Below are 15866 nucleotides of genomic sequence, written 5' to 3'. Positions count from 1 at the left end.
GAATTTCCCAGTGAAACTATTCTATGGACTGAGGCCAACACAAAAGGGCAGCCATCTCTCTCTATTTCCTTCTCTCGATCCTTCTTTTTCTCCTCCAGGATTTCACCATCAGCATGCTGTTTTCCAGGATGCAACACTGGATTCCCTTTTTAAAATAGTTTTTCTGGCACCGCTATCATTTTAGAACATGACATCGCAATGACATTCATAGTATGTCGCTGCAGGCTTATTGATTCATTTGAGAGTAAGAGGTTACATGTTGTGGAGACAGAGCCACAAACATGAACACAAAATGGCTCCTGCTGCCCCAAATCACCCCACATCCACCTGGGGAGTCAGACATAGTGAATCTTGACCCCTTGAGCCTGCTAGTCATGAGTTCCCCATCCTCTCTCTCTCCTGCCACAGCACCATGCAGACTCTTGTGACAGGGACAGGAGCAGACACATTAGTGCAGCCGGTCACATGGCAGGCTAAAGCAGGGGTGTATGTCTCACTGTGGTTAATAGATGGACATGTGAGTTCTATTTTCCACAGAGCTATGTCAGCCCCTGGGGCCCATAGCCCTGGATGGGAGAGATGGGACCTGGATAGGAGAAAGATATGGACAGTATCTCTCTATGTCATATGAAAATATTACCTTTGTACCAAAAATGTACATCATTCATTGTATTGATAAGCACATCCAGTCCCTTATCTTGTGTAAAGTGGAACAAACTAAAAAGATTGAGTAAAATGCATTTACAAACAATTCAAATTGACTTTCTTTAAAATAAATAGATTGACATCAGTATTTTGTAGTCTTTTTTACTACAAAGACTATTTTGGTCTTAGTAGTAGTCTTAGTAGTAGTCTTAGTAGTAGTCTTAGTAGTAGTCTTAGTAGTAGTCTTAGTAGTAGTCTTAGTAGTAGCCTATAGAATATGTCTCATAGTTGACTATAAACAGACAGAGAATAATTATATTTAGGCAATAAAGTTGCACTCAACTTTAATTTTCTAAAAGCCCCACTTTTTCTTCATAATTACTAGCTATTGAACTAATATATTTCAAAGATAATATTTAATCAAACGAATGTTAACTTATACATTCAAAAACTGATGATCTTTTAGACGTAAAATAGTTTATAATAATCGACTGATTAGGCCTAGAAAAAAGAAAAAAAATCGAAAGCGAGATGGAAATCAAACGAACGTTATTGGACCAATACACCAAGTTCACTTGTTTGGCAGGCCTCCTTTTAACGTTGTTTACAACTCGTATGCGCCTCGCTGTTCATTCATTAGATCTATCTTTAGTGCGTTTCTCCCACACTATCAAGACAATTGTTTTTAGAGCAATTTATACAATTTATATATATAGTATATGAATGCATTTCTCCACGATTAATGCTACAACAATGAATAACATATTATGAGCATTCTGATTGAACTGACCCCATGATAGGCTTATGAGTAGCACAGAGAGTTTTGTTGCGTTATTTAACCGGAATTCTAAACAGAATTAAACCATTTCTAGAAGACCTATAACATTTCTCGCAAATAATTGACTGAAGTAGCTCTTCTCGCATCGCATTGGAGCATGATCTCAGTGTTATGAACGTATATAATACAATTGCAGTTTTGCTAAATTGAGAAAATTGTAAAGCAGGTGCTTATTTCGTTAGTTAATGGTATATTGAGAATTTATAGAATATCTAACGCTAATTTTGGCAACGAAAGAAAATGAGGATTTCATGTGAATTAACAAAATAATGACAACTTGAATCACTGCTAATTAACAATTTACTTTTCATTTGGAGTCTCACTAAAAAAACAGTTTCGTTTTAAATAAATTCAAACATATTTGTACCTCCTAGTTACAATACATTGGGAATACTCTAAGTAAACATCTCGCATTCACATAAAAAAAGAATGCCAAGCCCTGCATAAATTCACAGTGATTTGTATTTCACCTAATGCATAATATGACATAGCCTACAGCACAGTCACTCTGAATCACAAAATACTTATCACAATTAATTCCAACTTGCTCTTAGTCTGTCAGATTCCTTTGCTTGCTTATATAAATCCACATCAAATCAAACCTTTTGTCAGCTTAAGAGTGAGAGGGATTTTCTTTAAACTCCTCTCACTCATACACAAACAGAAGTAGTCACTCACATCAAGGCCAGGACAGGGCCTCAGTATCCCAGTGTAGTCAGAGGGGTGTATGTAGCCCCCATCCTGAATCCTGCACCCCCAACCAACCCCTCTCGGACGAACCCACCAAGACCAGCACCCAAAGGCCCAGACCCATGGTCCCGGTGGACATGAGAATGAAATAGATGGAGACAGCTAGTCCAGCGAGTGCAGTCCTTGGATGTTGTGTTATGTGTGAGATACTGTGTAGTAACACAGGGCCCAGAGACACACATCTCTTTCTTTTCTCTTATCATTTTTTTCAAGATGCACAAAACTGCTTTTTGTTCCGCTCATTTTTTTTTCATTTAGGAGGCTAATGGAAGGGTGCTTGCAGGGCATCTGATCACATGGTCACAATTCACCTGAGATGACAACAAAGAGGCTAAAGAAGAGAGAGACGAGAGGGAGAAAGGGAGAGAGAGAGAGAAAACTGAGACACAGATTCAAAATGAGAAGGAAAAGGGAAACACTGGCGGTTATTGTTGCAATCAGTGTGTGTGTGTGTGTGTGTGTGTGGCCCATAATATGCAGTCCCTTAATATATCTTAACGTGTGACAATGTACTTATATACTGTAAATATCTTATATATTAATGACTACAAGTAAGTTACTTACAAGTTACATAGAATACTGCCAGTTACAGTAACAATACATTCAATGCAGTCAACATAATGAATGATTTGACCTCAACAGCACAACCTTACACACAGAGCACTCTGGGTCTTGACATGTATTTTAGATGCATATGTCATATTGTTAAGGGATGTCCAAGAGCAATTTGGAAGAGCAATATTGGGGAGTGAGAAAAGTTACGTATTTCATAGAGTATAGAGGTGAAAGGTCACGTACATTGACCTCAGGATTGGGCCCATAAGGCCATTATTGCTGGTCAACAATATAGGGATGATGATTTTGGATCTAATTCAACTCCTCCAGCAACTCACTCTACCCTATATCACATTTTGTCATATTGCAGTACTATATCAGCCACAGGCAGTACTGGAAATGTACCCAACTATCATACTTGAGTAAAAGTAAAGAAACCTTCATAGAAAATTACTCAAAAGTGAAAGTCAACAGTAAAATAATACTTGAGTAAAAGTCTAAAAGTATTTGGTTTTAAATATACTTAAGTATCAGAAGTAAATGTCATCGATAAAATATACCCAAGTATCAAAAGTCAAAGTAAAGGTATAAATCATTTCACATTCCTTATATTAAGTTAACCAGACATCACGATTTTCTTGTTTTTTTATTTCTGGATAGCCAGGGGAACACGCGAACAGTTCATTTACAAACAAATAATTTGTGTTTAGTGAGTCCTCCAGATCAGAGGCAGTATGGGATGACCAGGGATGTTCTCTTGATAAGTGTGTGAATTGGACCATGTTCCTGTCCTGCTAAGCATTCGACATTTTTACGAGTACTTTTGAGTGTCAGGGAAGGAATGTAGTAAAAGTAAAAGTTGTAAAAAAATAGAAATAGTACAGTACAGACACCCCAAAAAACGTATTAAGTAGTACTTTCAATTATCTTTAGGCCATAGACCTAATTCTTTCATTATTAATTTCCTGGTGTTAACGATGACCTCGATATAACATATTCACTGCATCAAATAGGGCCTCACCAACTGTATAATGACGTCATAATGAATATAACGACGTTATGTATTTTAATCCCTTGGAGATTTTTCGTGAATTTTAGTGTACTTTGACCACAAATGTATTATCATGATTGTTTATTTATTCAATATAACATGTCAACACATCAAACAAAGCGGGCCTTATTTGGTTACTAAATAGAGCCAGTGTAAAGTCACTTAAGCCACTCTGATGTAAAATCTCACCTCCTTTCATTGGAAATATTAGTGGTGACGGACGGACAGGCAATAACAGTAACCCCGTCGTCCAGTAAGAAAGCCGGAGAATATTAAATGACCAATAGGCGTCCGGCGTGTGCGCAAGAGGGTGGCGTCGACTCAGTGTTGGAATGCTGCCTCTCAGAATGTTTTCCACTTTCAATCACTTTTTTTCTCTCGTTCCTTCTCACAACGGCGCTCTTTAAGCTCCGGTGCGCGATACAGAGCGGCCATTCATTGAAGGGCAAACCAAACGAGGGGGCAGGGGACAGGGCGAGCGTCACACTGGTGGACAGGGGAACGCACGAACTCCCGTGTTGAACGGGCGACCTCCTAAGCTCTGCATTGGTAAGTTTTGTAACTTTATTTTCCATATGAACATAAAATAGATTTGTTTACGCTTTTGGGTGGAATTTCAGAAATATCCAAATCTTATTAGCTAAGAGGTTTTTTTAATTCCCAAGATGATGTTGGACTGAATTTTACGGGCTTTTCCAGCTTTAGCCTTAAAATAGGATTGAAACAGTAAAATACATATTCCCAGAATTATTTAAAGATAAGTACTGAAACATTTATGATGCTAGTTTTTAATGTTCAGTTTTCTTCATGAACCTTGTTTATTTGGAAAATAGGGCATCTTGGGTGAAGCAACCCCTCCTATGATTAGCCTGTAATGGCATATGAACTGATATAAAATGACAAGAACCGGTGAAGAAGAAGTTGGTCCTCTTATTATGTAGCCTACAAATTGGTTCCACTGGACATATATTAGCCTATCATTCGTTACATTTTGTGGCCTAACATAACTGTCAACAAGAAAACATTGTATGAATGTCTTTCTGTTCGTCTCAGAGCTAACGGTCATTTCTAGGCCTACCATTGTAATGGGCCATATCCACTGGGAATAGACGTTGAATTTACGTCTGTTCCCACTGGGTACAGTCTCTGCTTAGGTCTATAAAAAAACATGTGAAAAAAAGTTATCAAATGGGGTCTGACCTCATTGCCCAATGTAAAATGTGTTAATTGCCTAATGTTGTTCTATTCTATATTATTAATTTCAGGCGACATCGGTGGAAGTGAATGGGAAGTGCAAAGGACAGGATTTGGGTACATTCGATTACGCACGAGTAGGCTATGGGTTTACGCGTGGCATATAGGAATAATTCCATATAAAGGAGCGAGTCCGGAGCACATCTCTCAGCTGTAGCTTAAAGTTTTGCATTCTCTGAACAAATTTACCAAATTTTCCTGCAAGGATATTTTTTGTTGCCAATCGATAATAGCCTATACATTAAAATGTCTGGAGAGGAGCACAGTCTATCCGAGGCAGAGTTGAGTCCCGGGGGCTCAGATGATGGTCACTCTCTGTCACCGGCACACTCCGGGACCACCGGCGGCCGGGACTCCCCGCTCATCGGTCCGTCGCAGCAACTGACGGGGCTTTCTGGCGCAGATGGCGGCGGAGAGGACGGTGGACTAGTACCAAAGTCCGAGGTGGATATGGACCGGTTCCCCATCGGCATCCGCGAGGCGGTCAGCCAGGTGCTGGACGGATACGACTGGACGCTCGTGCCCATGCCCGTGCGCGTAAACAACGGGAACAAGAGCAAGCCGCACGTGAAGAGACCGATGAACGCCTTCATGGTGTGGGCGCAGGCCGCGCGCCGTAAACTGGCGGACCAGTACCCTCACCTGCACAACGCGGAGCTCAGCAAGACACTTGGCAAACTGTGGAGGTGGGCATTGGCAGGCATTGAAATAAATAGGCCTACGTGGGAAATTTATAATTTACAGGCTACCTGTAGGCCTTGTTGGCGTTTGTGTGCAATTGGAGCATGACTCATTCATAAAGTCCAACTTACTTCAGATACATTTCCTTCCTGTATTTTAAAAATATGTTTCTGAATTTAAAGGCACTATATTATATAACCATTAAAGTTAACTAGCAGAAACACTTATCCAGAGCAACTAGATGCCTTTAAATGCCTTGGTAAAGGACACATTGACAGATTATTCCCCTAGTCAGCATAGGGATTCAAACAAGTGACTTCTCAGTTACTGGACCAACCCTCTTAACCACTAGGCTACCTGCCGCCCTGCCATGACCATGTTTTGTCCCACAGGCTCCTGAATGAGAGTGACAAGAGGCCTTTCATTGAGGAGGCGGAGCGACTGCGGAAACAACATAAGAAGGACTACCCAGAGTACAAGTACCAGCCCCGCAGACGCAAGAACGGCAAGCTGGGGACCAATGGTGAGGGAGGGGAGGGAGCAGAGGGGGAGGGCAGCCACGCCCAGTCCCATTACAAGGCCCTCCACCTGGATGTGCACAGTACAGGGGCTGGGTCCCCCCTGGCCGACCTCCACCACCATCATCACCACCACCCTGCAGGTGAGTTCAGCTTTATTGGTTAATGAATTTACCCAATACTATGAGTAAGTCCTACTTCAACAAGCTAGGGCAAACAATAGGCCACCTGGCACCACACGGCCTTCTGTAACCTGAGAGAACAAGAAGAAAACTGAACTACTGGTCTCCATTCCAAGTGTTTCACTTCTATTGCTTTGCTGATCGGTATGTTCCATTTTCCTTCCAGGTCAGGGTCACAGCCCGCCAACACCCCCCACCACCCCAAAGACAGAGCTCCAGTCTGGAAAGATGACGGAGGGGAAGAGGGAGGGCGGAGGTGGCTCAGGGTCCTCCCGTGGAGGAGGCCTGGGGGTAGGAGCAGAGGGGGCCTCCGGGGGCCATTCATCAGCGGGCGGGAAACCCCACATCGACTTCTGCACCATGGACATCGGCGAGATCAGCCACGACGTGATGGCCAACATCGAGCCCTTCGACGTCAACGAGTTTGACCAGTACCTGCCGCCCAATGGGCACCCGGGGGTTGGCCAGGGAGGCGCCGCCACATCAAGCTCCTCCGCTACATCCTACGCCTACGCCCTCGCTGCTGCCAGCGGCCACTCAGCCGCCTGGCTCTCCAAGCAGCATCAGCATCAACAGCCCTCCCCCTCTGCCTCAGACGCCACCAAGGCCCAGATCAAGAGTGAGTCCGGGGCCGGGAGCCACTACGCAGAGTCTTCCTCCTCTTCGGCAGGAACCCACGTCACCTACACCCCCCTCAGCCTCCCCCACTACGGATCAGCCTTCCCCTCGCTGCCCTCCAGGGCCCAGTTTGAGTACGGGGAGCACCAGGCTCCGGGGGCGTACTACGCCCACACCAGCCAGGCCCCGGGGCTGTACTCAGCCTTCTCCTACATGGGGCCCAGTCAGAGGCCCCTCTACACTACCATCACTGACCCCTCCAGCGTGGCCCAGTCTCACAGTCCTACACATTGGGAGCAGCCAGTCTATACCACCCTGTCACGGCCATGAGAGACTGAGATACATGGGATCGGATGTGTGTGTGTGTGTGTCTCTACACCACCTTCTCACGACCCTGAGAAAGGGATAAAGAAAGACAAAGATTGGAAGGGTGTAGGGTGGCTACTGAATATGTGTGTGTGTGTGTGTGTGTGTGTGTGTGTGCGGGTTAGCAAAGGATGGATATCTTACTGATGTTGTATTGGGATTCATTGGGACTTGACAGTGTATCTCTATCCATGGAGTCCTTATAATCTTTTACTGTACAGTATATTTTCTATCACAGCCAATGGTCAATAGCCAATCAGAATAAACCTTTAACCAATGTGTGCCATGTTTTAGTGTGTAAGGTCAGGATCCCAGCTTCCAGAGTGTCATAGTGTATAGTAAGAGGGCTTATTGTGATGATGAGCCCAGAGCACACATAACTAATACCGTAGTGGTAAGAAGGATACACACAGGGTTTCAAAATGCTGCTAACTTCCCCAAAATTCCCAGGTTTTCCAGAAATCCTATTTGGAAGTTCCTGGAATTAGGAGGGAATAAGCAGGATATCCAGGAATCCTCTTACTGGGATTTCTGGAAAACTGGGGAATTTGGGGAAAGTTAATGGAATTTTTCCAACCCAAGCTACCTATATAACAAGGTTTGAGTAACATTGCCGGCAAGGACTGGCTTTCAGCGGGTTTCGACAGGCTATCAGCCTAGGACAAATACAACATGATGTTTATCAGAACTGGGTTATTAACCAAACTAAAGGAAATGTTTGTGTGACTTCATTTTAGTATTTTTTTATGACTTAAGTGATGTATTTTGTGGTTATGTTTTATATGACTTTACATTCTGGTTCGATATTATTACACTGACATATCTTCACCACTGCTTTTGAAAGAAAGGTCAGTTTACTTGGGTAAAAACGTTATGCGTTGGTCTACGGGCGTCAGGTAGCCTAGCCGTTAAGTGCATTAGGCCAGTAACTGAAAGCTTGCCGGTTCGAAACCCTGAGCTGGCGTGGTGGAAAAATCTTCTATTCTGCCCTTGAGCAAGGCAGTTAACCTGCAACAACTACTCCCCGGGCGCCACGGGCGTGGATTAAGGCAGCCTCCATTGCACATCTCTGATTCAAAGGGATTGGGTTAGATGTGGAAGACACAGTTGAATGCGTTCAGGTTGTGCAACTGACTAGGTATCACCTTCTGGGATGCTGCTTGACTCCTTATGTGTTGCGTTGTGCAAAAGCAGAGTTGACGAGGAAAGAGGACATGAAAAAGGAGGGAAAGAGAATTCCTGGAAACACTTTAGCATAGAGTTCTGGACAGCAGCACATTACCTCAACTCAATGTACATGTGCCAATAACACTCTACATGCTCTAATATCCCCGATGAGAATATATTGCACACATTTTTCTTATACTACTCATAAATAATAAAACTATTGTTGAAGTCACTGGATTTTTTTTTTTATTGATATGGATTGCATTTGTACGCTCTGGTTGCTTCTAATTCCATTTGTCTACCAAATTATCAAAGCAAAACAATCTACATGACTCAGCAAGTACAAAGTCGGCAAAATCCTTTTGTGAAGAATTCTCCAGCTTTAAACTAAAGATTTACTCTTAGTGAGAATTAGTGAGCTGTTTAGAACAAATGCCACATGCTATAGTTTATGTACATAGGTTTTCCCTCTGCATCTCCCTTTTCTGTATCCTGTTTAATGTCCCTCTCGGCTCCCTCTGCAATGTGAATGATCACCACATGCCTCTTCTTCCATAGGTGATTTAGACGGAGTCATTATATACTGACCCTCTCTGCTTTGTAGTTTTTATAAAAAATAATTTCACGTTTAGCTTTTCTCTCTCCCCATTTTGTACATTTCTGGATAGTTTCTAAAACTTTGTATCCTACACATTTGATGTATCTGCTTTCTTCGACAAGAAAAAACAATGTACAAATATTATTGATGTTGTCATTACGTCGTCATTCTATTAAAGCAATTTATTTATACAAAACTGAAATCTATTGAAATTCATTGCAAATTTTGATTATATATATATATATTCCTACAAAAGCATCAGGTAAAAGAATAACAAGTAACAACACAACACATACAGAGCAACACATTCGGAAAGTATTCAGACCCCTTCTCCTTTTCCACATTTTTTAACGATACAGCCTTATTCTAAAATAGATTAAAGAAATTGTTTTCCTCAATCTACTCACAATAACCCATAATGACGAAGCAAAAACAGGTTTTTAGAAATCTTAGCAAATGTATTTTAAAAAAATCCTTATTTAAATAAGTATTCAGACCCTTTGATATTAGACTCAGAATTGAACTCAGGTGAATCCTGTTTCCATTGATCATCCCTGAAATATTTCTACAACTTGAAGTCCACCTGCAGTAAATTTAATTGATTGGACATGATTTGGAAAGGCAAACAATATTAGGTCCAACAGTTGACAGTGCATGTCAGAGCTAAAACCAAGCCATGACTTTGAAGGAATTGTCTGTAGAGCTCTGAGAAAGTATCGTGTCAAGACATCGATCTGGGGAGGGTTACCAATTTTTTTTGCAGCATTGAAGGTCCCCAGGAACACAGTGACCTCCATAATTCTTAAATGGAAGAAGTATGGAACCGCGTATTGCCACTCGGTCAAACTGAGCAATCGAGGACCTTGATCAGAGGGGTGACCAAGAGCCCAATGGTCACTCTGACAGCTCCAGAGTTCCTCTGTGGAGATGGGAGAACCTTCCAGAAGGACAATCATCTCTGCAGCACTCCACCAATCAGGTCTTTATGGTAGAGTGGCCAGACAGAAGCCACTCCTCAGTAAAAGGCACATGACAGCTGGCTTGGAGTTGACCAAAAGGCACATGAAAAGACTCTCAGACCCTGAGAAACACGATTCTCTGGTCTGATGAGACCAAGATTGAACTCTTTGGCCTCAATGCCAAGCTTCAAGTCTGGAGGAAACCTGGCACCATCCCTACGGTGAATCATGGTAGTGGCAGCATCATGCTGTGGGGATGTTTTTCAGCAACAGGAAATGGGAGACTAGTCAGAATCGAGGGACAGATGAACAGATCAAAGTACAGAGAGATCCTTGATGAAAACCTGCCCCAGAGCACTCAGGACCTCAGACTGGGGCAAAGGTTCACCTTCCAACAGGACTACAACACTAAGCACACAGTCAAGATGATGCAGGAGTGGCTTCGGGACAAGTCTCTGAATGTCCTTGAGTGGCCCAGCCAGAGCCAGGACTTGAACCCGATCGAACATCTCTGGAAAGACCTGAAAATAGCTGTGCAGCGACGCTCCCCATCCAACCTGACAGAGTTTGAGAGGATCTGCAGAGAAGAATGGAAACAACTCCCCAAATACAGGTGTGCCAAGCTTGTAGGGTCATACCCAAGAAGACGCAAGGCTGTAATCGCTGCCAAAGGCGCTTCAACAAAGTACTGAGTAAAGGCTCTGAATACTTATGTAAATGTAATTTCATTTATTTTTTAATACATTTGCAAAACAATTGTTCTTGCTTTGTCATTATGGAGTATTGTGTGTAGATTGAGGGGGGGGGTGATTAATCCATTTTAGAATAAGGTTGTAAAGTATTTATTTGGGGAAAAAATCAAGGGGTCTGAATACATTCCAAATGCACTGTAAACATCACTAATGAATCAAATCACTGCCATGTAGTCAGTGCTACAACAACAAGATCTCTGTCCCACAACACAAACCCTTCCCCTAAGCAGTTTAATTTCTGTTTGTGTGTGTGGCAAGCTAAAATTGACTGCTAATTCGCTGCGTTTAATCGGCTGAGGCTGCATGTTACTCAGAGAGACAAAGAGAACCATTGAATATGAGAGGGCGGGAGGGAGGGAGCTAGAAGGGGAGAGGACCAGTGAGAAGGCCAATAGCTACCACAGTCAGTCAGTACCCTACTTTACACATGGCCTTTCATAAATGCCCTGCCTTAACTTACTCCCTCATGCCCTGTCTCCCTCCCTCGCTACGTTCTCCTCGCACTTCAGCTACGAAATTTAACGGATTCAAGCATTCAACAGCAGTCAGCAACCTAGATGACGGGGTAAAAAAATAGATGTTTTAGCTAGTTAGACAGTCTCACAACACACAATTTGATACCCAAACTCTTTGGATTGATAAATCATGTGCCATGCTCTACACAGTTGATACTTGAGTCAAGAAACACAAATAAATAGAAAACATAATAAAAAAAAGTTAATTCTTAAAAGTTATACTCACAAACACATTATTGCACAAAAATGAACACCTCCTTTATCCATAGCTCTATATGCCTTGTACAATTATCTGTGGTTTTGCCTCTCTCTAGTGGGTCAATGCTGTACTGCAAGGTCAAATGTCTCATCACGTGGCATTAAGACCTATGGTTTCTATGGCAGCCGCCAGTTATGTCCGGAAGAGACACTGCCATCATTATCTCATGGTGCAGCGTCAAGAAAGTTGAAAATGGTAAGAAATACAACACTGTTTAGTTATGTCTTGATAAATATATTACATGTTTGCAGTTTGGTTATCTTAGCTTCCTAGCATGCAACGTTTTGCTATCTGCCATGGTCTTTGCTCAGCAGCAGCTAACGTTAGATAACTTCTCCGTCATTCGTTGCAGATGGAGACGTCTTCTTGTGATCAAGCTGGTGGAGGTCTGTGGAACTGTCCTAGAATGACCCAGTACAGCAAGGAGATTCAGGACATACTGAAATGTGGGGTTTTGTTCTCTCTCTTTGTGTGTATGTGTGCGTTAGATCCACACACATACAATAAGCCTACCTGTGCTCTGGTTTCACAGTAATGATGCAAGAGTCGAGACTCACCAACTTCCAGCAAAGACAGCTCAATGACAAACTTAAGAGTGAGTGTCACATGTTTGTTATCCATCTTCTCTTGGAAAGTAATGTTGACTTACTGCTTGAACTTCCTCCACACCTGTTGCTCTATTTTGAGTCCTATCATTAATTTAAGTTTTATGAATAATTTTGCCAAACAAAGGTAAGATGTTATGTTTTTTTGTCTGCATTTTCACAGGGATCAGCTTTGCCATTGACCTGCAACCCCACATCATCGGCTCCTCCCTCACTGCCCAAACCCAAAGTCGTAAAAAATAGCACAAACCACACTCCAGCCAAGCCCCTGGGGCGCACTGCTGACAGTTGTAGTTCTGGGGACAACTACACCAGAGATAGGTTCCGCTGATATCAGAACTAGTTCACTGATAGTTGGTCAGGGACACCTGGGAACAAATGTACCACTGTTCTTGTATAAACAAAATGTAATTTAGGCCTATGTGTATGAGCCCTCTTTTACGGAGTTCTCTCACATTTCAGTTGAAGGCATTCAGTTGTACAACTGACTAGGTATCCCCCTTTCCTTCTATGAGAGATCTGGATAAGAGATGTATGTGCGTTCATTCTCTCCCTCACTTCTCCTGTAAGGAGATTTAGAGGAGGCTTCAGAACATTCTAGCTACGGGGCAGGAGGAACCCAGACCCAGTCGTCCCAGGAACATTTCCCTGGACCAGGGCCCAGAGGAGGAGAGGGACCGCTTCCAGGAGGGTGAGGTTTACCGCAGAGAGAGTTACTGCTTTCTGGCCATGGGGAAACATGTCGTCCACATCTCTGGCTCTCCTACTCACATACATAACTTTCCCCTCATTTCAATTCAGTTCCATATGACTCTACTAAACTCATTTGCCCCAACCTACTGTAACCCCGTCCCAACACAGTGTTTGATTAAGGAGTTTCTCCTTGGTTTGATGTACGGTCTTCGCAAGTTTTCTAAGGATTGTGTTTCTTTCCTAGTTTTGGATGAGATTGAGGAGAGGAAGGAGTTTCTGGAGGAGATGACAGCCCTGGGGAAAGGGAAGCAGTATCGCAACATCATCAACACAGAGATCTCACAGGTTAAGTTGTCTGATATACCTCATGTCACAGGAATGTCTTTCAGGAAAATCATCTACACCCCAAAACAACAGTATTTACATTGTATGGTTTCGATGATACAGATTCACTGGTGAACACAACGTGAAATAGCACACACAGGTACACTCACTCTCTCACACATTTTTTAAACGGTTGTTTGTGTCTCCTTGCCTTCCAGAAAATCCGCGAGCTGGAGGTGATTGACAAGGCCCGCAGTGCAGAGCTGAGGACCATTATGCCAGAGAAGAAGACTGAGTGACAGAGAGGAATACTCATCTACTGACTCTGCTGAATGGATCTACTATACTGCTAATACTCTCCTACAGAAAATACACTGCACAGGAATTCTGAACTCAAACTTGGATACTAGTCTTCATTTGTGCATAATGCTTGTTCAAATTATGGCATGGTAACAAATGTTGCTGGGAAGACCCCGATGCATCCATGTCAAACTGTGAAAAAGCATTGTACTGTACATTAAAATATGACCACACATCTTTTTAGCGGCATTAATATGTTTTATTTCTCAGTCTCCCAGATTTCAATGCGATCCTGTTGTTTCTTCAGGACCATGTTTCAACATAGCTCTACAGAAGCCCTTGGTGTGAGTTTTTAAATAGGAAGAAGAGGCACAAACACACAAGCAGCCATTTTGAATGGAAGACAAGATCGTGTACTAGACAATATATACGAACAGACTATAACAAGACATTCAGTTTAACTCCAGACAAGACTTATCGACGAATACATTTAAATAAGGGCACTCTTAACATAAACGGATCTCATAGTGCTATCGACTTTGACGGCAGATTCTAAGTTAAGGCAAAACTCAATGGAATTAGACAGTGTTTACAGAGTCAAACAAAGGCATTGTAAAATATATCAATTAAAAAGATTTGCATATTTTGCAGACGTTCCCAAAACAGTTAAACTGATATCAACTGGTAGGTACTAACAGTTTGCTACATTGTTAAAGATATCTACGGAATTTATATACACAGAGTGTACAAAACATTAGGAACACATGCTCTTTCCGTGATCTAGACTGACCAGGCGAAAGCTATGATCCCCTATTGATGACACTTGTTAGATCCACTTCCAATCAGAGTAAATGAAGGGGAGGAGACAGGTTAAAGAAGGATTTTTAAGCATTGAAACAACTGAGACATGGATTGTGTATGTGTGCCATTCAGAGAGTGAATGGGCAAGAAAATATTTAAGTGGCCGTTTGTGTTAACAGTAAATGCTGCTGGGCTTTTCACGCTCAACAGTTTCCCGTGTGTATCAAGAATTGTCCACCACCCAAAGGACATCCAGCCAACTTAACACAACTGTGGAAGCATTTGAGTCAACATGGGCCAGCATCCCTGTGGAATGCTTTCGACACCTTGTAGAGTCCATGCCCCAATGAATTGAGGCTGTTCTGAGGGCAAAAGAGGGTGCAACTCAATATTAGGAAAGGGTTCTTAATATTTTGTACACTCACTGCATGCACATATATATATGAGATTTACAAACGAAACAAGTGTGAACAGTTCTAGGAGCTATATATATATTTATTACAATCCTTATTGTATAATGTAGCCCCTAGAACTGTTCACACTTGTTTCGGTTGTAAATCTGGTCAGATTCTGTAATACTATTAAGTCAGTGACCTGTCAGGATACAACTATGTTAGTCAAATACACTGCTTTACATTCCTTGTTTCAAGTCCTTACTTACGTTCCATCTGAACTATTTCTTACCTGTCTGTCTTACGTCTCATTCTCAGACCCGTGATTATCCAACATAATATCTACAGTACAATAGTCAGTGATTTGGAAAACATGGTTAGTAGCTAGTTAAGAAATAACCTTTTCGCTAAAAGCTAGAGTAATTATTTGGGTTGTCATTACTCCATCTTAACTGGCAGTATTTACTCACAACAACGGGTTCCTCTTTTAAAAAGATTCACAATAGTTCAGAAGTACCACAGACTCAAACCAGACAACCGACAGACACACACAACTCTTCGGTCTGTATCCAATCTACAGACAATGAGACATACGCAGAGTCCATGAGCAAAGGGGAAACCTTAGGACCACTGAATAAGCAGGAGATGAGGGAGTGTTCTTCCTTGGTTTCTACCATGATAAGAGACTGATGAATGGTAAGAAACCTGCGGTCATAGTATTTATATCTTTGTTAAAAGCCGATTTTAAAAAGGCATGGGTCACAATGTGCAAAGTAATAATGAAAAGGGACAGAAGAAACCACATATTGCGCTGAACCGCAAATCTACAGAAAATATACCTCCTCTTCAATTCAGTCTTCAGACGTTTCTGAAGGTTTTAGTCTTAAAGCAGTTGAGTTCTCTTTCTCTTCACACAAAGGCAACTTCAAATATATACACAGTACAGAACGCATTGGAGTGGCTGTATTTGAAAGAGCATCATGGGAGCTACGGTAGGGAGCAGAGTATGTGAGCGGAGTGAAGCGAGGAGCTACGGTAGGGAG

General features: G+C 42.3%; 2 protein-coding genes and 1 long non-coding RNA gene across 3 annotated transcripts; all 3 read left to right on the top strand.

Annotated features, from left to right (window-relative positions):
- Positions 1–4232: 4232 nt before the first annotated feature.
- Positions 4233–8857, top strand: LOC135536152 (transcription factor Sox-10-like). Its single transcript, XM_064962544.1, has 4 exons — positions 4233–4388; positions 5105–5779; positions 6167–6435; positions 6641–8857. Exons 2-4 carry the CDS (start codon positions 5340–5342, stop codon positions 7420–7422), a joined length of 1491 nt encoding a protein of 496 aa, XP_064818616.1. The 5' UTR covers positions 4233–4388; positions 5105–5339; the 3' UTR covers positions 7423–8857.
- Positions 8858–11774: 2917 nt separating this feature from the next.
- On the top strand, positions 11775–12892 carry LOC135536146 (uncharacterized). The gene is made up of 4 exons (XR_010454947.1): positions 11775–11903; positions 12061–12154; positions 12241–12303; positions 12477–12892. It is a non-coding gene; the product is annotated as an uncharacterized LOC135536146 (long non-coding RNA).
- A 3-nt stretch (positions 12893–12895) lies between these two features.
- On the top strand, positions 12896–13865 carry LOC135528437 (UPF0193 protein EVG1-like; the record flags this gene model as incomplete). Its single annotated transcript, XM_064957518.1, has 3 exons — positions 12896–13004; positions 13251–13351; positions 13549–13865. Coding segments are annotated over 3 exons (291 nt in total), but the record flags the coding sequence as incomplete, so codon positions are not given.
- Positions 13866–15866: the final 2001 nt, after the last annotated feature.

Source organism: Oncorhynchus masou, chromosome 5, assembly GCF_036934945.1.
Source record: "Oncorhynchus masou masou isolate Uvic2021 chromosome 5, UVic_Omas_1.1, whole genome shotgun sequence".
Taxonomy (NCBI): domain Eukaryota; kingdom Metazoa; phylum Chordata; class Actinopteri; order Salmoniformes; family Salmonidae; genus Oncorhynchus; species Oncorhynchus masou.
This window is presented reverse-complemented; position numbering and strand designations above follow the sequence as displayed.